The following is a 23,383-nucleotide window of genomic DNA, read 5'->3' as shown; positions in this document are numbered from 1 at the left end:
GCCATAAAACGCATTCAGTTTGTCAGGGAGAGACGCAGCAGCACCTGTCAATGACCGCCTCTGTGGTTTATAATCTGTTAAAGTTTGGATTCCCTGCCACAGCCTACATGCATCTTGAGTGCAGTTAAATGCTGATTCCACCTTCCTGCTACATTCCCGTTTTGCGTTGGCGATGGCTTTGTGGAGCTCATACTTGCTCTTCTTGTATGCGTCTGTGTCTCCTTACTGAAACACGCAAGTTCACGTGCGGATCTTATTTCAGATTTCGGCGGTTATCCATGGTTTTTGGTTGAGGAATGAGCAGACTGTTTTATGAGGTATGCAGACACTAACACAGTAGCAGATGAAGTCCATGACCACTGTGGCATACTCGTCCAGATTGGAGGATGAGTTTCTGAACATGTCCCAGTCTACGGAGTCAAAGCAGTCCTGGAGCCTTTCCTCCGCTTCTGGTGTGCAGCGCTGCACACTGCGCGTCACAGACTCCTCTCGCTTGAGTTTCTGCTTGTAGACCAGGAGCAGCAGAATCGAGGTGTGATCTGACTCCCCGAGGTGTGGACGCAGCAGGGAGCGGTGTGCACCTTTGTGTGAAGCGTAGCAGTGGTCGAGGGTGTTTGAGCCTCTGGTGGGGCAGGAGATGTGCTGATGGTACTTGGGGTACACATTCCTGAAATCAGCTTGGTTAAAGTCCCCAGAGATAATGAACAGTCCATCTGGGTGCTTGTTCTCATACTTAGTGATGACGTGGTACAGTTCGTTCAGCACGCTGTGTGTGTTCCCTTGGGGTGGGATATAAACTGCAGCCATGAGCACAGCCGAGAACTCCCTGGGCAGGTAGAACAGTCGGCATTTGATCAGAAGGTATTCAAGGTCTGGAGTGCAGTTCTGTGCAATCACTTCCACATTCGTGCACTGTGCGTTGTTAATAAGAAAGTATATGCCCCCTCCTCTCTTTTTCCCCGATGAATCAGTCCAATCTGCACAGTAAATTGAGAAGCCCTCGGGCTTGACCGCGTAGTCCGGTGTGCTGGCGGTAAGCCGCGTCTCCATAAAGCAGAAAACAGAGCAGTTCTGTAGATCTCTTCGGAATTTAAGAATTTTAGCCGACACTTTTTTCCAAAGCAAACTTCCAATGAACTCTATGCAGTGTTATCAGGCCACACACCTTATTCATCAAGGTGACTTACATTGCTAGATACACTACTTACAATGGGTCACTCATTCATACATCAGTGGAACACCCTCTCTCTGTTACCTACACGTTACATATGTTACAAACACACACAAATGCAGGCTCCCCTTCACCTGATTTGTGGGGAAATATGCTCGGTAGTTGTACGCATTTTTAATGTAGTGTTTTTCTCTCTATCCTTATGTTTAAAGTGATTCTATTATTACTATGGACTTTGTTGCAGAATTTACCTTATCTGAATACAGTGTATGGGATATTTTTAACCACTAGGTGGCAGTTGTCACCCTTTGCCGCCCACATCACGGCATTCACCTCAGAGCTGGGGCTACACGTAAAAACTGAAACTATAATGTTTGACATAAAACTATATGAATGACATTAGATTATTTGACTGTGACATCACATCTGGCCCAAAACCACACATGGAGTCAGGAGGACCTGTCACAGAACGACGCATGTGTTCAGAGAAACAAAATTGTCACCAACCAGTTTGACAGTGCACTCTGAGGTGACAATTTCTCATTGTGACACTAAAATGCCGTCCACACTGACGCTGACGTTGCCCTTCCTGTCGGCGACTACTGTCACCCGTCAGTCATATCAACCAAGTCGCCACTGCGCAGCGCGGTCAGCTGATTCGCACCGTGCGAGTTCCCTCCCTCCTCTCCCTCCTACGTCCGGGCTCGTGTCCGTTTCCATGGAGACGGGGCGAGAGCGAGGCCGCTGCTGGAGACCGACAGACGAAAGGGCGTCCGCTTCCGCTGCTGCCATTTACCAGCGATCCCATTCGCGGGCGGAAGAAGACGGAGAAGCGAGCGCTTGAAACCGCAAATTTCCCCCAAAAGAACTCAAACAGTGACACTTTCTTGGGCTTGTCTCCCGGCCTTTGTCCAACAAAGTACATGTCTCGAAAGTAATTAAGGCGACGGGGGACCGTGAAGCTGCTGGCCGTTGTTGAGTTGGTAAGTGTCCACTCAGACAGAGACTGACATTCGCTCGCCGTTTCGCTGTTCAGTCCAGGCGCGACGGGCCCACTCCTCTCACCCGTACCGGCGTCGGAGCAGAGCGGAGAGCGGAGGGTCCGCAGCTCAGTGCCACATACCCGGAATCGAGACGAGAGGCAGGAGAAACGCGGCATATTCTCGGAAACGTATCAGGTCACACAGGTGCGGAAGAAGAGGGTGAAGACGGACGAAATGACAAGTCCGTACTTTACGTTGAATTTTCATACGTGCGTGTCCGTCTAATGCAGTTCAGTGTTACCGTGGCCAAGACAAGGGCCTGACTGTCCCCTGGCCTGGTTTATTGTGTGTGATCTGTCGGCCGTATGTTCTGTTAGCCACCGCTTGCTAAGCTTCCATCGGCCGCTTTGTTCGCTCGCGCCACCTTCGCTCGCGCGCGCGCGCGCGTGTACACACACAGCAGACCCACACCTCTCGGAACGGTCTCCCCGGCTCTTCACACCGGCGTGACCGTGTCGTACTGCCCTCAGGACACACGTCCGTCATCATGTAACTCCACCATGATTAATAATTATTTTGTATACGATGTGGAACCTGGAGCCGAGCGTTTTTTGGCAGAATGAGGCTGTGCGCTGTTTCTTCCGGCATTACAAAGTAAAGTTGCCATCTGTGTTGGGTTCAGTACTTCTATGTCTCTCTCTCTGTATCAATCAATACATTTAAAAGTGTTATTAGGAACAAAGGAACAAAGTGGTGAAATATGGACCTGCTGACAGCCAGAAGACCAGCTGCTGACTCTGTTACACACACATAGACAACAACATGGATGGACTGGATTACTTTTACAAGCTCCTCTGTGTTCAGACACATACACACACACACACACACACACACACTTAGAAGAGAGAACGTGTGTGTGTGTGCTGATGGTATTGCCATTTTGTCTCTTAGGTAAATATGAATCTCTCTAACAAAGTGCTGTGATACTACAGGTGACATACTGCAAGAGTCTTTTGTTAAATTTTGTTATTCAGCCTTTCAACTGCCCTTGTTTGTTATATATAATTTTTTTCTAAAGGTTTTTCCCCATGTCAGCACTTCTGCCTTGGTTACATTTGACTAGTTATTTGTAACTAGGCCCTCAAAAGAATGAACTAAAATAGTTTTTTTTTTTTTTTTTTCTTTTTTTTTTAAAGTTAATATAGAAGAAATGGTTGAAGGAATGTGGAAGGCACATTTGGAGATGATGGATTGCAAAATGCAAATAACTCCACTACTAACTTATCCTAAAACACAGTGTTAATGGTGGTGCAGAACAGTGTGTGGTGTTCACATCATTTTTGGACTATCATGTGTGAAGGGTGCACTATGGAGGAAGGATGGGAGCTGGTGTGCAATCGGTGTCACTTTGCTTAGCCAAATATCATCTGTAAATCTGCTAACCTGTGCACTGAGCTCTGCTTCCTTGGAGGTCTTTCTGTGTGGCAGTGCCTCAGATTTCTCCTTTTCAAGGTAAAGTGGGGAAGGGGTACCCTGCGGGGGTGCTAGCGAGCCAGAATGCAGCACAACAAAAGGCCTTTCTTTGCAGGAGCCCTCCAGGCCGAGGGTTGTCGGGTAGCTGTCTCTAAGCGGCTGCTGCCTGCCTCACTCGTTCCCTCTCCATTTGGAGGTCCTAGAAAGCCAGAGCATGTTTTGCATTCTCTCATGGGTGTTTTCCCTCTTTGCCTTTTTTTTTTTTTTTTTGAAGAAACACCACTGCCGCTAAAGTTTAAAAGCTTTGTGTTTCCTCACTCTTCCTGAAGGAAAATGAAGTACATTTATTCATTTACACACTTTTCTTCAAAGCAACGTACAAGTTAGGGTAAACAAAGTGCAGTTCACAAAAGGCAAAGAGCTTTAAATACACGTTTGTCTGATGTAACTGTTCTTTTCCAGTATGCATTACACAAGGAGCTGTCTGTAGAATTAGTAGGAAATCCAAAGGTGATCATAACAGATGGTGCGATATAAATTTATATAACAATTAAGAGATCAGGAGAGGAGTGCGTCCAAAAGTTTTTAGAATGTAATGGGGCTTGTAGGCTGCAGTAGAGTATTGTGTGTCCTCTAACGGTTGGTGTTACCATGAGGCAGCTGTCAGGAGAGGGTTAAGCATCTGTGCTGTGGGGGTGGGGTATACAGTCATGTGGTTCTTGCCCTGGAACCATAACAAGGAAGCAGAGCAGCACTGTGCTGCCTTTTGTGTCATTCCAGAGCTGGGTGTGGAGCACTTTGGCCTCTGTGGTGGATCTGGAGACGCCCGTACAGGAGCTGAGCTGTGTACACATGCAGCAACACACTCCACGACATGTGAGCTCTCTGTATCAGACATGCAGAGATCAAGGCACTCTGCAAATACATGTTAATGTATTCCTCCTGAGCATCCTTGAATTAAAACATAACAGGACTTGTTCAGGTTGAAGTTTTTGTCAGAGTTGTTTCAGCATTCTCCTTGACGTTTCCTTTTGTTTTACACCATGCCTGTCATTTTTGCTAGTTTCGATTCAGAGGTGGGTATAGTACCCACAGAAACTGTCAGGTAAAAAAAGAAAAAAACTACTCAAGTACTGATGTTACTTTAATTCTCATATGCTTTTTAATATTAACGCCTAGAAATGTGAACAGCTTCAGTAATTTTCAATAAAATAAAATTAGATATTGTCAATTAGTTTATTCAAATACATACTAAACAAATGAAAGACTAGTCTGCTAGGTATTATTAGCCATGGTTTGACCCCTTTGTCAAAGGTTACTTACAATTTTAGGCTTGTAAACTACGTTACTTAACATATTTAACCATTTTTACAGGTTACATTTATTGGAGCAATTTGGGCTATGTACCTGAACTATATACAGTATATTACAGGGGTAGGGTTTCAAACTTGTCTTTTGGTTGCCAGGTGGTATCTTTAACCAGTATGCTATCCACAGCTCAAAATGAAGTTTACATCCAGTTTTCATTTAGCTGATGCCTATATCCAAATCAGTTTACAGCTGTTTACCAAGTTAAACCCCAAGCCATTTACAGTGCAGAAATTGAGGATCGATTCCTCTCTCAAAGGTAATATAACAGTGGGCAGATGCAGATTTGAATAGACAACCCAGTGTCAAAGTAACAAAGTCCAAATACTTAACAAATGAAAAATGCCTGTCACAGTTCAAATGCTCCAAATTGAAGGAAAGGTGAAAGCATAAAGGGTTAATTATTCTTTGCACTCACTTGTTTTACTTAGTCATTCTAGCTGTTTTGACAGTTATCCAGCTTGGCAATGATTCATTTAGGACTCCAAAATTACACAGTGACAAGCATTGGCTTGAACACAAGGTTTATAGCTGGTTGATAGCAGCTAGCTAAATGGTGTGTAATGTAATTAAGTGACACTGCAGTGCTAATGTTGACATTGACATTTTGGTTAGCAAACACACACACGCATCTTATTACCTCATTAGTGAATGGGTAGCAAGCTAGCTAAATAACAAGAGTACAGCAACAACCTACTGTAATGTTTTTTGTTCATGTTCTCCAAGATTGACGGCCTTTGGTACAGACTTGTTATATCAAAAATATTTCATACCAGTAATATTAAATTTTGTTTAATATTATTATATTAATGGTCAACAAATTAGTTTTCAATCTAATGAACATACTTAAATACATTTTTTTTTTCCTGAGTTGCCTTCACTGGCAGTGAATGAACTAGGTTGTCAAGGAGTTACAAAACTGAATTTGAGCTCTGATTGGTCTCACTCTGGGTGTACTTTGCTAATGTAATCACACCGTAAAGATGTCTTTAGTGATTTACTATAAATGTCCCTATGACTGACAGCTGAAAATAGCTAATGGAATCCACAGATGACATCACGGTTCATGGTGTTATTGCTTTTGTTAGTTTTAAGGAGAGTGAGTTAAATTCAAAAGTAGATGACAGAAACATAGTAAAGATACTCCCCCCCCCTGCGGGTGTACTTAATTATCAATGTCAAAATCTTCAATTAAAGTACAGTTTCTCAAAATTTGCTTAAGTACAGGTAACTGAGAAAATGTCACTTGTTACTACCCACCACTTTCTATTGACTTTTGGACAAACAAGTTAAAAGTTGCATATTTAAAAAGTGTAAGGGGCTCTGCTTATTTACAGGTAATCCTTGTGTTAATTTTAATAAACCTTTTTGTTTATTTCAAAATTTGAGCTGTTAATCTGCACCCACTTCTGTCACTAATACGCAGGGTTATATTTAAGGTTTTGTTTGCTTTGACTTGTGTCACTGGATGTTATTTTTTGTTGGTTTGTGTTGAGTTCAAAGTTGGAATATTTGTTCAAATTCATGACAGGTATTCCATTTGTGTGCCTGTTTCATAATGACTTTGTTCTTGTGATAACATAAGATGTCAAACTCCTAAGAACTTGTTTGGATCTCAGCATGTAGCAGACACTTTGCAGGGCACTGTTCTGACAGTACAGTTGTAGCTCAAAGAGTACCCTCCTGTGCCATTCTTGCCTATGGCAGCATCCTTTGGTTAGGGGGCATGCAGTTCAGTACATGTCCCTGACACTGTGAGATGCTTCTCAACCTCTACAGAAGATAAAGTGAAGCAGCACGAAACTTTCACAGTGTGTGGGACCTGTTGTTCCACACCCGGTATTCCTCCCAGTGCCATTTGCTGCAGATGAGCAATGGACTCTCTCTTCAGAAAGGTTATCATTTATTATCATATTCAGAAAGTTAATGGAACGAATCATCAGCACTGATGTGACGTGGAGGAATTTAAATTGCTTGCTTCTCAGGCAAGCGACTGCACCTGGATTCAATTTTCTTGTAATTACCCTGGGCTGTGGGCTTTTAATGCAAGATCGGAGCAGCCCTGCAGTCATGGAGTAGGCGGGCAGATGTATGCATTCCTACCACGTGTTACAGTGGGCCTCTGTTATACAACAAAGGAATTCCCCCCCCCACACATTGCCAAGAGACTTCCTGTCCTCTTTTTTGTGCTCTTTCTCAGCAGCTGGTTGGTTATGATTCACTTCCTTAGTCCATATTCTTGCAACAGCAACACTTGTTGGTTTTCTCTGTACTGACACCTGAATAAAAGTTAGCACTCTTCTTGTGACTGGATTGTGTGCGCATATTTTTAATTACTACCTTTGTGTTTGGATTAGTTAATAACCAAGCGCATGTACTCATGGAATAGTCAACCATGAAGTCCTACCCTAATACTGTATGGCTAGATCTTCTGTTTGCTGCTGATTGGCAAGCAGCCAAACAGAGGAAGTCATTCAGCACTGATTAAAAACAGGATAGTCTTACATGGGTTATCATTCCCTGTAAACATTAACCATGGTTCTAAGGAGGCATGATTCGTATGTCGAGAAATGAGAGCCTAACAAGTATATTTTGTGTGAGGTTGAGAACTTGAGATTTACTAGTGGCTGTCTCTCCCTTCAGGTTCCACCACAGAGGATTCCCATTCTGCAGCTGGAATAAAACATGAGCGATGGAATGGTAGTGTCTGAGAAAAGATCCCCTGTCCACTTTGCTGGAACGCTCCTGTCTCTGCTACTCTTCCTGGCCACCGGTTCCAAAGGACTCGGTTCAGGTAAAAGTGCCAAAGGGTGCTCAGCCAAGTTCAAAGCCACGTCACTGATCCTGTGCAGCTTGTGTTAGCTGAGGTGAAACAGCACATCTTCTCAGGATTTGAGAGTGGAAGGAGAAGAGAATAAGACAAATCTATCTTGTGAAGGCTTTCTGAATGCCTTCCACAACAATATCGATAGATTTCAGACCTTGAGCACTTGGTATTGGTTGGGAGGGAAAATATAAAACTCTGTTGTATACAGTCATTCTCTATATGGAGAAAAGGGCAGCAGAAACAGAAGATGACGACTGGTGATGTGGCCATCCCTTGCGACCATTATTCCCTTGGCCTTGCATTTTCTGTCCTCTCCCAGGTTTTTTTTCACATCCAAGATGTCCCTTGTGTCTTCGGCGCAACGGACTTTAGTGTCTTGTCAGGCTGCTGCCTGGGAGCTGAGAGGCAGGAGGTCCCATGGCTCCCAAAGATGCTGACTATTGCGTAAAGGACAGAGCCTGGAAAAACCATATCCCTCTCTTTGGCTGTGCACGTGCTGGGAATTAACCCCCAGGACTGCTTGTGCTGACTGCATGTCTGAGAGGAAGAGGCCATATATAGACTCAGTACTGTGGCAATAGGCCAGTCACAGTCCTTGCAAGGCAATGAGAGAAATGAATGCTGGCAAATCTTTACTGTCGACAACGACCAAAGAAGTTTTTGTTGCATCACCATCGGCTAGGCAATTGAGATTGCAGTTGGTGTCTACACTTACATTAACATTAATTCATTTAGCAGATGCTGGAAAAAGAGTATTTGGATGCAGACATGATTTTTGAGTACAGTCAATTTGTCACAATCACCACATTAACCAGAATAAGTCACACAAATAGCTTCATAAAGGTTTATCCATTCTTCAGCAAATAGTTTTTTTTAAAATAAACGAACACAGTTATCGTGCTTCAATCAAGATGAGGGGAGAAGTGTGTCCGAAAAAGGTGAGCTTTGACACCTTTAAATGAAGCAGCACAGTGAGTGGCACAGTAAGTAGCGCTGTTGTCTCACAGCACCTGGGTGTTGCGAGAGAACGTGGATTCGATCCTCGCTCAGTCTGTGTGGAATTTGCATGTTCTCCCTGTGTCTGTGTGGGTTTCCTCCCGCAGTCCAAAGACATGCTGTTGAGGTTCCCCATAGTGTGTGAGTGACAGAGAGAATGTGTTCCACTGATGTATGGATGTGACCGATTGTAGTAGTGTATCTAGCAGTGTAAGTCACCTTGGTGAATTAGGTGTGTGGGCTAGTAACCCTACATAATATCCATTGTAAGTAGCTTTGGAGAAAAGCGTCTAAGTGAATAAATGTAAATGAAACCTACATGATGCCAAAGGAACCTGTACATTAATGTATGATCGCTGACTCACTGACAACCATATGCCCCTCTACCCATAGTGCTCATCTCACTATGTGTACATATGCTGTAGCCCAGTGTCGAATTACACAGGAAGTGAGAATAGACACCATAAAAGCAGAAACTAAGAACAGGAAGTTAGATGAAATTATTTACTGTCTTCTCAGTGGGGGAAGTACTCTGCTATTTTTTTTTTTTTTTTTTTTTTTGCGGAAGTGTCATTCCGTTCTTTATGTGTAGAAAGCTTTACGTACCATTAATGTTCTGATTTTACTTAACTGGAGTTCTGTTTCATAGCCACTGGTATTTTTCCTCCAGTTTCCAGTGTGTTTTATGGCATCAGATGCTCCATTCAGGGTAATTAATAGAAGGCGGCATCTTCCACACACCTGTTTAATCTCCTTGGGAGTTTTTGTTTCCAGCCTTGATGTGGTAGAAGCACCTTGGTACTATACATATACAGTAGTTATATTCTTTGTGCCAGGCTTTCAGTTTTGGACCCAGTTTACGTGATGTTCTGAAACAAGCTGTTGCTCTGGTAAGCCTGTGTATGCATTGGTAGCTGTGGTGAATGTCCTGCTCTGCCTATCTTGTAAAGAAGGAAGTTGTGCTTGGTGCACAGCCTGCTTCAAGTGAACAAACAAGTTTTCATCCTCAACGATTTGTGCAGTGACCTTTTCTTTTTAAGAAGTTGATTTCCATGATCTCACTCCAGGGCTCCTTGGCACTCACCTTTGTGTGTATGGCATACAGCAGTGTGTTTGAACTGGGAAATTGGGGCTTGCTTATATTGCAGGATTACTTGGAGAAGCATGGGCTCCATTTCTGTTTTTTTTTTTTTTTTTTCCCCCCCTCTCTTCTCCTCCCCCCCTTGTTCATATGCAGGGCTTGACATTAACTTTTTGAATTTGGCTATCCACATGAGAGGTGCATTTTACCTTTTTACAGTATCATCAGATTTTGCACCTGTCCAGTTCTGGAACATTATTAGAAACACAAATAAGTAAATGTCAAGGTTTAAAATATCCTTGTAATCAAAGTGATGCAGTTAGGGTGTCATGTATAATGAAGAATACTTACAAAAAGGCACTAACATAAGGGAATCACCCAGAAAAGCAAGGACAATTGTTTTGCATCACATTTCTCATTTGTCTTTATTGTTCATTGGGCAGATTTCAGAATGGTTCTACTTGTCTGTGTAAAATTTTGCAAATTACCTGTCCCGACAGTCACATAGCTGTTTGTAAGACTCGGTAAGAGTTGCTGGTATGTATATTTATATTGTTAGCAAAGCACCACCATTTAATTTCAGCCTGTAGGTTTACCTGCTAACGATTGTTCATATGACAGATATTAGCTTAATCTTAATTTTTCTGGTTTTTTTATTTGAAAAGGAGATACCATAGAAGTAGATTTAGTGGAATCATCATTCAGGCTTTAGTCATTCATGACTCGAGACAGGTTTTAGGACACCTGGTACATTCCCCTTGTATCCATAGCTGTTCAACCAAGCCCTTGGTGTATTCGTTACAGGAATGTAGTGAGTATATTTTGGATTTTTCTGGAAAGTACATGTTGAGGTTTGGAAAATGGAGTGGAAATTACTGCCTAGTAGTAAACGGTCAGTCGGACCTTTTCAGTTGTGCTGAACATACATAAGGGGAGTTGGATTAAACCTACAACACTTGTATCGTTTTCTTTTGGAGAGTATTCAGTTTGGCTTGCTTGATGAAAGGGTTTCAAGGTTTTTTCAGAGCCTACTGTGTGTTGGGTCAAACTGTCCAGACTGCAGAATTAGTTTGAAATATGAAAAGTGAGTCGGCGATATCGCAGGGCACTAATGGGAGACAGCAGCACACAGTTGAGCACGTTCTCTGCTGCCACAGCTGCTCTGACAGGAAATGGCCAATTTGAGTTTGGAGACTTGTTACTGTAAAACGCAGGGTGTTATTATTTAAAGCAATAGGTTAACATATAATGCTGGAAGAACTATGTCCTCCAGTCGCCTTGCATGAGGCTGGAGTAAACATTTTGAAGCAGATGGTAACAAATGCAGAAAAGGTGTTTTTTTTTGTTTTTTTTCTCCTCCTCCTCTTCTCAACAGGCTTGACTTGCAAGAAACAGGTCTGTGTGCATTCACTGTGTGCCCATGAATATTGCTGTATGTGCTTGATATAAGGAATTTAAACAAAATGGTTGCTCTTATTTCTGCCATAGAAAGGGTCATTTAGGGAGGTGAGGCTTGGCCTTTCTGCATGTCATTGAACCCAGACCTGCTGAACTGCTCCTGTGCCCATGGTTAAGATGTACAGCACCTTTTGTACCCTGAACTATGTGGTGTATGAAGCTGAGCTCTGGGGCAGCTCATTGAGCTCTTGTCACCCATCCCCCTGGTCTTCACCACTGCCCAGAATGTCCACGGTCCCCCAGTGTCCCCCACAGCTAAGTGAATTTGACAGAGACCAACAAAGGCTTCTTCCCCCTGAGCACTGTCCTCCGGTATGGCTGTGACCAGAGCTTCGCTGTGGATGGGCCCAGCATCGTCCACTGCACAGCTACGGGACGCTGGTCTTCGGACCCGCCCCGCTGCGTGTGGACGGACGGTGAGCTAATGAAACATCCCTTTCAAGCAGAGCAGGACCCCACAGATGCATGCGTTGTTTGTGTGCCTGTGGTCTTGTTCGTGACCAGAGCTCTCCCATGTGCGATTGGCAGTGTGCTGGCCGCCCTTCACTCCCAAGAATGGGGGCTACATGTGCCACCTGTCGCCTTGTCACTGGCTGATCTTGGGCACCGTCATCGAGTACTTCTGTGATGAGGGCTACGTGCTCAAAGGGGATTACATGTACCTCACCTGCCAGAATGGGGAGTAGGACTCACCCATGCAGATCAGCTGCTGCCCAATCGCAGGTCAAGGTCAGTCCCAGCAGCTGCGATGTCACCCCACCCACCTAGTGTCTGCAGTCCAGTATTTGGTCCGACCTGTTTGCCACTTTTGCTCAGGCAGAGGAGCACTGATCAAATCCCTGTGGAGGTGACACTGTCTGACTGGTTTGGATATATGTGTGTAGACAGGCTATTTTTACCAGTAAATCTAATTATAGTGGTGCTTCAGTGCAATCCCTCTCATGATCCCAGTAGTGCCAGTTTTGCCTAACATTGGTCACTTCTTTGTCACATACTAAATAAATCTTTAACACTTTCTATTTTTTAAACTACTGTCTCAGATTAAGTAATATATACTGTGTGTGTGTGTGTGTGTGTGTGTGTGTGTGTGTGTGTGTACTGATTAGCCACAACATTAAAACCACTGACTGAGTTTGTGTGTTCTCCCTGTATCTGTGTGGGTTTCCTCCCACAGTCCAAACACATGCTGTTCAGGTTCATCCATAGTGTCTGTAACAGAGTGTGTTCCACTGATGTATGGATGAGTGACCCATTGTAAGTAGTGTATCTAGCAGTGTAAATCACCTTGGTGAATAAAGGTGTGTGGGCTGTTGACACTACATAGAGTTCATTGGAAGTTGCTTTGGAGAAAAGCATCTGCTAAATGAATAAATGTAAATGACAGTTGAAGTGAATAATATTGATTATCTCTTTACAGTGGCATCTGTCAAGGGGTGGCATATATTACGCAGCAAGTGAACAGTCAGTTCTTGGATTTCATGTGTTGGAAGCAGTAAAAATGGGCAAGCGTAAGGATCTGAGCAACTCTGACAATAGCCAAATTGTGATGGCTAGACGACTGGGTCAGACCATCTCCAAAACAAGGTTTGTGGGGTGTTACTGGTATGCAGTGGTTAGTACCTACCAAAAGTTGTCCAAGAAAGGACAACCAGTGAACCAGCAACAGGGTCATGGGCACCCAATGCTCACTGATGCAGGTGGAGAGCGATGGCTAGCCCACCTGGTCCGATCCCATAGAACTACTGTAGCGCAAATTGCTGAAAACCTTAATTCTGGCCATGATGGAAAGGTGTCGTCACAGTGTATTATTGCAGCTTACTGCCTATGAGGCTGCATAGTCAGACTGGTCAGAGTGCCCATTCTGACCCTTGTCCACTGCTGAAAGCACCTACGATGGGCATGTGAGCATCAGAACTGGACCTTGGAGTGTCCTGGTCTGATCAATCACATTCTTTTAGATCATGTGGACACTCAGGTGCATGTATGTCTTTTTCCTGGGGAAGAGATGGCAGCAGGATGCACTATGGGATGAAGGCAAGCTGGGGGAGGCAGTGTGATGCTCTGGGAAGTGTTCTGCTGGGAAACCTTCGGTCCTGGCATTGATGTGGATGTTACATTGACACGTACCACCTACCTAAAGATTTTTTTCAAACTACGTACACCCCTTCATGGCAACGGTATTCCCTGATGGCAATGGCCCTGCCACACTGCAGAAATTGTTCAGGAATGGTTTGAGGAACATGAGTTCAGGGTGTTGACTTGGCCTCCAAATTCCCCAGATCTCAATCCGATCAAGCATCTGTGGGATGTGCTGGAAAAACAAGTCCGATCCATGGAGGCCCCACCTTGCAATTTACAGGACTTAAAGGATCTGCTGCTAACATCTTGATACCAGAGACCACCTTCAGAGGTCTTGTGGAGTACATGCCTTGATGGCTCAGATCTGTTTTGACGGCACGAGGGGGACCTACACAATATTAAACAGGTGGTTTAAATGTTGTGGCTGATCGATGTATGTATGATCCTTTGCAGTTTAATTGCATGGAAGAAGTTCTGTCCCCCTACAGATAGCTAAAAATGGATGCTTGTCTTGTAGGTGTACAGCTGTTGTTGGGGAAGTTTTGCGTTTTGTCTTTGCTCCTGGTTTCGTTGCCCAGAAAGGGATAAGTAAAAACAGTAAAGCGTCCTGGGCTCTGTTGTGGCCAGGTTTCATCTTGTGTACACCATTGTTTACCTGTGTTTCTCCCCTTCACTGACAGTCATGCCATTTTAACACTGTTGTTTTAGACCTGCTTCATTATTGTCCCTGTGTTGTTCTCTCTGTGTGCGGTCTCCACTCTGACCTCTGTCTGAAAACAGCGCCATGTGCTGTGTGTGTTGCACGTGTCGCGTCTGCCACACCATTACTGCCAAGTAACTCTTGACACGTACAGTACACAGATCAACACACGTGAGGCACAGGAAGCGGTGGGACTCGGCTGTGTGAGGTGCAAGAGGCTCAGTTTGGTGTATTATGTCATTTTCACTGAAGAGTAATGGGTGTATTAAAAAGGGAGCATGTTTCAGAGGATTTGTCCTCTCAGCGAGCCTCAGTCTGCCCCACCAGCTAAAGCCTGTTATGTAAAGGTAGAGCAGCACTGTGGCTGTTGGCAGGGAGCTGGCACAGGGGATCAGGCATACAAGGGTGCTGCTGGCATCACGTGGCCTTACGGTGGCTCAAATGGAACTGCGGTTTTCCTTCTGCAAATGTTAAAGGGTGTATACATTCATGTAACTTTTTTGTGTGGAGCAGTTCTGGTTAAATGTTTGTATGGGTGCTGCAGGATGTCGAATGGACAACCTTCAGAGCTTTTTAGTGCATGAATATAATCCAGCCATGCCTCCTGCTTCTGAGATGTGTGGTGTAGTAAGCTGCAGATGAATTTCAAACCTGGTGCTTCAGGTGAGGTGTCTGTATTTGGTAGGCTTAAGCTTTTCTTGTGATGCTGCTGCTCATGACAGTGACGGTGGTGATGAATTATGCTGTTTGGAATTGTGAATGAGCTGAATAGTGAAATCAAGATGAGGCAACATTCTGCCACTGGCACCCCTCATTGTTAGTTCTTATTGTGGCACCTTGGCCTCGCCTGTTACGCTACGTGCCCCCACCTTCCCCTTCTGCTGCACTTGACCCTGCTACTATGCTAATCCTGCATCTGTTCATCCTGCAGGCACAGACCACATGTCCCTCTGTCACTCCCTCGGTTAAAAGGCCCTGCTGTTTGCTGAGCTTTTGGGATTGAACCTTTTGTCCTGCTTAAAACCCCAAGGGGGTATGAGAGCATTTATGCATTACAGCTGTCCAAAACTTGTTGGGGACAGGAGGGCACTGCCCTCCAAGTGTAACTGTTGCAGAGCAGGGGCTAAGGGGAGAAACACAGTCCCATCTGCTGTTCTGAATCTCTGCTGTGGGGCCCAGGGTGACAAAGGACAACCCCTCACTAACCTCCTGTCTGTACAGATGCACTGGCCCCTCTTTGTAAGCGGGTGCACAGTCCTTGCCTTTGCAGCTACTTGAATACTAAATGAAAGTATTTTTTTCTTTGAGAATAAAGCTTAGTAGCAGTTTTTCATTTGCATGGGGCGCACATGGACATGCTTGTTAATTGACATCCTAGGGTGCATGTCAAAAAAAGACAAGCAATAGGGCTACGAGTAACGTATGACACAGAGTATGCGCTCTTGTGGCCAGATGGGAGAGTTCTCCATTGCTTACACCCTGGACCCCCCCCCCCCATTTGGTGAAACTGAACAGACTGATGGATAAGAAGTGTGGTCAAGCAGTTGAACTTGTTGACCTTGATAGGAACCCCATATTTCTGAATGCGAGAGCTATTGCCCCATGAAGTGGTTTATAGCAGAAGTGTATACAAGGATATGATGAGCTGGTAAGGGCATGCTGTAACAATATGATATCGAAAGCTTCTGCTTTTAAGTTTGAGGACTGAGTTACCATGAGGAACAGTGCCATGGGAAGCTGGACTGTCTACACCTTGGATAGAAACCTCAGTCATGCTGTGTGTTTAAGAGATGAGACGCATGCTGCTGTTTGGCAGACGGGTTGCATGGTCGCACCACACCTTGCACTTCCTACAGCAAATGGATATTTAACATTGAGACAAACAACATCCTGACTTTCCCAGACATGTTGAGCACCTCTGATCTCTTGCTCTTGTAGCAGCAGGGGATGGTGGGCTAGGCGCTTCAGATGCTGGTGAACAGGCCAAGTTTGGCCTGTGGGCTGGTGAGCCATCATCTGGTGCTTTCCGCATATGGGGAAGAAGTAAACGTGTTAATCTGTGTACTCTGTGGGTGGTATTTTGGTTCACGTCAGCCGTAAGTGGTGGTGTGTAACACGATAATGTGAGCGTGGTATAAGGTCTGGTTATTCCTGAACTGTGTGAAAGAATACATTTGCTTTTCGGTATACTAAGAAAAAGAAGACTGACGCGTGAACTGAGCACAAACGTGGGCTATAGACAGTTTAGAAACATTTTTAACAATCCATTATTGAGCCACAGATTTTGCTTAAGTAAAGAGGTGTAGGAAATAAGAAAAGATGCATTAACAGATGGTCTAAACGGGAGGCCCTGTTTTAGAACAGCACAGCGTTGCTGTGAGAAGCTGCTTCCTGTGCCAAGGTGTGTGTGTTTACCGTGACAGGCTTGTTTGCTTTCCCTGTTCCCCATTCATAGGGCCATGTGATTCCCTCCCAGCTGTTCATGCACTCGCAGGCCCCTTGCATGACAGACGTGGCTTTTGCCTCCCGCACAAACACAAACTCACTGGGAGCAACTAGCCAAGATTGGGATCTGCTAATTCCAAAATTAATTTCGGTATAGGGTGATCGATCCCCCCCCAGCCCTCTAACACTCCTGATGTTGTGCTACATGTTTCATGTTGTTGGTGAGTACGCACACCCAGCACATCATCTCAGATGTGTAGTAATCTTCAGACGGGGAGATCCAGCTGAAATCGGACAATCAGGTCTTAGCCGTGCACCCTTGCTTGGAGCGCCCAGATGATTAACCTAATACTTTGCCACATAGATCACCGAAGCTCCTTACCGCTGGCAAAGCTGCTGCTTTTTGGGGTTGCTTCATTTCTTTCCTTCGCAAAGTGACAGCGCGACTCCAAAATCCTGTGGATTATGAATGGGGGGAGGACTGAAAACACATGCGAATAAACCACAGCAAAAAACAAAAAAAAAAAAAAGCAGCCTGACCCTGTTGGCACTGAGCTATCCCAAAGTTCCCTTCTGTCATTGTTGCTGTTTACCTCACTTTAACACTATTTGGATTCATCATCTCTATTGTACTTTGAGGACTGGAAAGAATCCCCCCCCCCCCCCCCCCCCCCCCCCACCGGTGAATCACTGATTTTGGTCCCTGAGTGTACAGTCTGTCCTGAGTTTCTCATTATCATACACATCCTGTTTTTAGACAGGAATTTATTACTTTTAGATGACAAAAATCAAAAACCGAAATGGTGTTGGATGTTCTGGGTCAAGTTAGTACATGGTGTAACTGAAAACAAAAGGTGTAACAGGCTAGTGTAATGTTTGAGGTTAGGACTTTTTTTTTTTTTTTTTTTTTTTTTCTTTTGGTTCAGTGTTTCATTGTTTATGGTTCACGTTTCATAGCTCAATGTGCAGGTGCTCTTACAGAATGAAACATAATAGGAAAACATCTAACATATGACGCTTGTATATAAGTGGAGTGAACCGTGGCAGTTAATGAGGTTCGACCTGTAATTTCATGTAGTCATCTCTCTCTGTTTTTGGGAAGTTAAAGTGGAGCATCTGTAGCCCACAGCTGCTTGCTGAGACATGTAGCTTCACATCATGCAAGTTGAATTCTTTTCAAACTCTATTGGAATGCTCTATAACTTTGTATACCGCATGTTTTCTTCTCTTTTCTTTCACCTTGTATATTTAAAATAGTTGAGGTACCTTGTTTTCATATCCCAAATGCTGGGATCCATTTCTCCAGTAGTGTATGTGCATTTTTACAATGTCGTTTATCTGTGAGGGAAATTGGATATATTAATCTCGGTGATGGCTTGCAGATTTTCCTGTTACGTTGCTCCCGTGTGTTTTAAATATTTTATTTCTTTATTTTGTTGCATCCAGACTGGGCTGTCTCTTCTCTCTAGCATTCCTGTCAGCTGATCTCATCTTCTACCAAGATTTTTCATGCCTGGACGGTTCGAACCACTGAGACCGATGACAGGGCACAAGTAGATATGGAAAGAGCCGTGTGGTGGGGTGGGACAGCACACTAACACAGAACAACTTTCTGTCCCAATACTGCCTGTCTCTGATCTCAAGTTCCACACCCCCTAGCGGTGTGCTTGAGCACTCAGGATACTCCCATCTTTGTTCTCTTATAGGATAAAGTGCCTCCATCAGTTACAGTCCCTCCATGACCGTGTACCTTTTTAAATGTGGGGAAGGTCTCCATGGACTGCGTCACCTATCCCTAGTACCACTGGCTGGATTTACAGAGAACTGGCTGTGCTTTGTTCCAGCCTGCTCATACCAGGGTTGATGCATCATTATTAAAACAACGGGTGTCGCAGGTCCCCTCGGTCACAGATTCAAACTAAATCTGCGATGGAGACTAGGGACAGAATATGTGAGCGGGACACCAGCCTTTGCGAATGTACACACTTCGACCGGTTTGAAATCAGCAGTGCTGCTGTTATCGTGGTGCAGTAAAGGATGGGGGAGGGTAAAGGCGAAATGGCCACAACAGATGGCAGGGCGGATACTGCTGCTGTGGGGTCTTATCAGCGCTTTCCCTGCTGTTCCTGAGGCTGGGTTTCACTGTGACATGTGTGTTAAGGGTTTGCAGTGAAAGGGAACCTCTAGCGTTCCTGCACAGGAACAGATGAGATCCTGATTTGGTCCTTTGTAGTGTGTGACCAGCAGCTGGATCTTTGTCCATTCAAGCCCCTTGATCATCAGTGAGAGAAGACTCACTCTAAATAGGATTTCATTGAATGGATCACCTCAGATTAATTCTGTTGGTTATTCAGAAGATTAGATATGAATGTTTGGATGGTCTGTGTAAATGCTTCCATTTTAAATTTGCCTGTATTCAGGTCATTGTTCTTGTATGGTGTTCATTCTGCAATTATGGAATTGCTCAGATTACAATTCCATTCTCAAGAAATAACTCAGTCTGAGCAATTTTGGTGAAATACTTTGGAATGTCAGTATCTCTTATTTTAACCTGTCCCCCTCACGCATGCTGTCTGTCCATAATCTCCATGAAGAATGAAGGAAAACAAAAAGAATGAAAAAAGTTATTGTAATTAGCATGCTCACCCATTACCCTTCATGTCTCTGAGTGCCATGCTGAACAGTCATCATACTTCCAACAGAAGCACTATACGGGGGGGAGACAGTTTTCCTAAGGACAATGTGGGTCTTGGCAAAATTCTTAGAGCCCCTTTATTTCACAAGGAGATGACGATCCAACATGCATCATAACATTTTTTTCATTCTTCCCCCACCCAGAATGTCCACGGCCCCCCAGTGTCCCCCACAGCTGGGTGAACCTGACAGAGACCAACAAGGGCTTCTTCCCCCTGGGCACCGTCCTCCAGTATGGCTGTGACCAGGGCTTCACTGTGGATGGGCCCAGCATCATCTCCTGTACGGCTTCGGGACGCTGGTCTTCAGACCCGCCTCGCTGCGTGCGGACGGACGGTGAGCTAATGAAACATCCCTTTTAAGAAGGGCAGGACCCCACAGATGCATGCGTTGTGCCCGTGGTCCTGTTCATGACCAGAGCTCTCCTATGTGCGATTGGCAGTGTGCCGGCCGCCCTTCACACCTGAGAATGGGGGCTACACGTGCCACCCATCGCCTTGTCACCGACTGATCTCGGGCACCGTCATCGAGTACTTCTGTGATGAGGGCTACGCTCTCAAGGGGGATTACAAGTACCTCACCTGCCAGAACGGGGAGTGGGACTCACCCATGCAGATCAGCTGCCGTCTCAGCCAAGGTCAGTCATGTGGCTCTTCCACCAGTGTTTTTATTATGGTGAAGGGTGTCTGGAGCTCAGAAGGTTCGCAGAGCACAGCGAGTACCATTGATTGTCTCGCCCCCACAGGGAAAGAGGTGCCCTCCCAACTGGGCATCCCCACGCTCTCCATCGTGGCCTCTACCGCAAGCTCAGTGGCCCTGATCCTGCTACTCATTGTGCTTTTTGTCCTACTGCAGCCCAAGCTCAAGTCCTTCCACCACAGTCGGTGAGCAGAGCCTCCTCATGACCCGTTAGCCACTACCTTCTGCTGCCTTTGTGTTCTCTAGCCTCCTCATTTGTATGTCCTCCCATTGTGACATCACTGTGCAGGCGGGAACAGGGTGTAACCGGCCAGCCGGTGTCCATTGTGGTAGAGGGGGTGCAAGTGTCCCTGCCCTCCTATGAAGAGGCAGTTTATGGCAGCGGTGGCACCTTTGTACCCCCTCCGGAATCACGTGTCCAGATTGTGCTGTCAGAGGGACCACAGGCGGAAGGGCCAGCCCGGGCCCTAGGGGAGGATGCTACACAGGCCGAGTGCAGTCTGCCCTCCACATCATCCCTCCACTCCGAGATGGTGCTGGTTCACCAGATACCCTCCTCCACCTCCTCTGGCTCCACTCCCTCCTCTTCATCCTGGGTCCCTGAACAACGGCTGGACTCGGACAGTAGCGACCAGCACAGCCTACTGTCCCTGGCATCTGCGGAAGACTGCGCTGATGGTAAGCCCCGCCTCACTGCCACCTCGCACTCAACCGTTCGACAGGCTGTTGAAGCTCACGTGGGCTGTGTCCACTTCTTGTGTTTGCTAAGGCAGGAGCTATATGGTTTTCATCAATCTGCCCTTATGTGACTCTTGGCTGATCAGATTCCTCGTTGGCCGCTGGTATTGACTGGCTTTGGGCTCCTCCCCACTCACCATAGCATAGCTCACAAGAACACGTAATGCCTGTGTCTCACTTCAGATTAACCGATTCCTGTTGTTGTTCTTCCTGGCAGACATTCCTTTGCTGAAGGAAGCTTGAATGCGGCCGCAGGCCCACAGCCTTGACTGAGATGTTCCTCATTGCCACTCCCCTGCCATCCTCCTGGAACGTGGCACCCTGCGCCTTTCTCTGAACCACCCTGCCCTTCAGCACTCTCTGAGAAGGCAGGCCCAGCCTTCCTGCACCGGCAACGACCGCCACCAAACACCGTCACAAACATGCAGTCATTAAATTTCACTTAAAATACACAGATATAAACGTGGACATTGTATATACTTAGTTTAAATTTTATTGGGTTTCTGGCAGTACATCCATAATGTCCCCTGAAGTGTCCACTGCTGTCCCACCACATATGCTAGGTAAAGACCAAAAACTAAGGGGGTGTGTTTTTTCGCTGTGGTAAAGCTTCAGTGTGCCAGACATAAATTTGAGCTCCTTCCCAAATAGTGAGCTTTTTATAAAAAAAAAAAAAAAAAAAAATCTAATTTGCTGCATCAGATTCCTGTCACCCCACCTTTGAACTTGCCTTGTGCTGAATGTCTTCCCCAAGGAAAAACACTTGAAGCATGTCAGACAGAGTGAAGGAAGACCAGCACTCATCACTATGACACACCCCTCTGCACCAGGGGGTGCAAGGGAGCGCATGTGCATGTGCACACACCCCAGAAAGGAAAGCACTTCTCAATGAAGCAGGATCCCTTTAAACACTTTTCTCCCCTTAGTATTTGTGTGTGTTTCCCTTAATGGCTGTAAGAAAAAGTACACCAGTGTGTATGTGTGTGTTTGTGTTGGCTTGCTCGCAGGCTCCCTTCCTGTACACAGAGGGCTGCGAGCACCTCAGGTTTCTTGAATAGCCACCGACAACAGAGCTACAACGAGTCACCGTGTTTTCCCATTTATCACAGCAATTTCCTCACATTCTGCAATAGTGTCAGGCTGCCGTCCAACTCGGAGGGGAGGTGGGGAACACACTGCATTATGAGAAGGACATACAGATTGGGGTGGGTAATACTGGTGGTCTCAATCGCATAAGTTAGCTCAACTTGCACGTATCTGAATTTTTTTACTTTGATTTACAGATAAATATAAAAACTTTGCACAGATGATTATTATGGCCAAGCAGTGTTTTGGATTAAGGTGCATTATGTAATGTTACGATTATTTAAGTCAAAGTAATTGCATTGGACATGATAAAAATTCTATTTAAGGTTACTAAATGTAGAGGGAATAATTTGAGGCCTGTACACAGATTGGTGTTTTTGTTCTTTTATTTTTCTTTCTTTATATTTTACCATTGTCTCTGAGAGCATACATCAGAAAGAATACATATGTCATCTGTGTATATGATTCACTACCATTTCTGTCTTTCACACACTCAGATTTTTAAGCTTTACTTCAGCTATGCGAACTAAAGTTGGACTGGGATTTGTGAATTGGGAAAGTTTTCTCCCCCCCACGCTCACTGGGTTACTGGGGCGACTCAGGTGGTTCAGCTGAATGGCACACGTTCCTGTCAGTCCTTTTAATGAAACTTTGTGTTTTTGGTTTTTCTTTTCTGGTTTATGGATTGTCTTATAAAATGCAGACAAGGATATAGCGCCAATGATTCCTAAAGGCCTTAAGTTTTGGTATATATGAATACGCATCAGCTTTGGATATTTTTTGTTTTGTTTTTTTTAAAACTACAAATTAAACTTAAGTACAGAATGTCGACTGTGTTTCCCAAAGCATTGACAATGGTGAGAAGCCGCTTCTGGAGATTTAGCCTGAGCACCGAAAGATATTATTTGTATTTATTTCTTTTGAGTTTTAAAATCATTGTACAATGGAAAAACATTCTAATTATATTCATGTCCAGAGTGCCGTTGTACGGCAATGCTTCCAGCTGTTTTCTGAACATAGAAAACACAAAAGAGCCGTGTAATGTCTTCTCTGTTCAGTTTTTGTACCTGTGATGGACATGCCTGGACTGATAGATCTACAAACTCAACATAAATTCGCTTAAATGACACAATTTGGACAAAAAAAAAAAAAAATGTCTGTACAGAATGTTTTCTTTTAAATTCTTTGTTTTGGTTTTCCTTTGGAACTCTGTACATTGCAATGGGTGTGAAGATAGTATTTTAATATTTGTATAAAGTTTAATTTAATTATACACTGTATATACCAATTTCTAATTAAAGGTTTCTTTGAAGTGTGAAACCTGATGTTTTGCTGTCTAAGTCGCATGAGGACTGGACCCACTGGGCCAACAGGCCACACAGCTACAGCAAGAGTGAGACTAAACAACCACCCGTCACCTGCTTTCAGCTCTGAGAGGCACGCGCCAAAGTCCTGAGCAGTGCAGCCTATTGAGAGTAAACATACATGTTTAAGGGCCTAGCGCTCCGCGAAAACACTGGGTTTCACTTCCTTGCAGTGATCTCTAGTCACACCGGCGCTTTTATGCGACCAAACCACAGGAGGT

At 44.9% G+C, this 23,383-nt stretch overlaps 1 protein-coding gene across 1 annotated transcript; it reads left to right on the top strand.

The window, feature by feature from the left end:
- Positions 1-1,914: 1,914 nt before the first annotated feature.
- Positions 1,915-23,118, top strand: susd6 (sushi domain containing 6). Its single transcript, XM_018727792.2, has 7 exons — positions 1,915-2,154; positions 7,639-7,789; positions 19,420-19,611; positions 19,718-19,912; positions 20,021-20,159; positions 20,264-20,652; positions 20,930-23,118. Exons 2-7 carry the CDS (start codon positions 7,681-7,683, stop codon positions 20,953-20,955), a joined length of 1,050 nt encoding a protein of 349 aa, XP_018583308.1. The 5' UTR covers positions 1,915-2,154; positions 7,639-7,680; the 3' UTR covers positions 20,956-23,118.
- Positions 23,119-23,383: the final 265 nt, after the last annotated feature.

The sequence above is a fragment of the Scleropages formosus genome, chromosome 15 (genome assembly GCF_900964775.1).
Source record: "Scleropages formosus chromosome 15, fSclFor1.1, whole genome shotgun sequence".
Classification (NCBI taxonomy): domain Eukaryota; kingdom Metazoa; phylum Chordata; class Actinopteri; order Osteoglossiformes; family Osteoglossidae; genus Scleropages; species Scleropages formosus.
The sequence above is the reverse complement of the archived record's forward strand: the minus strand, read 5'-3'. Positions and strand labels throughout refer to the sequence as shown.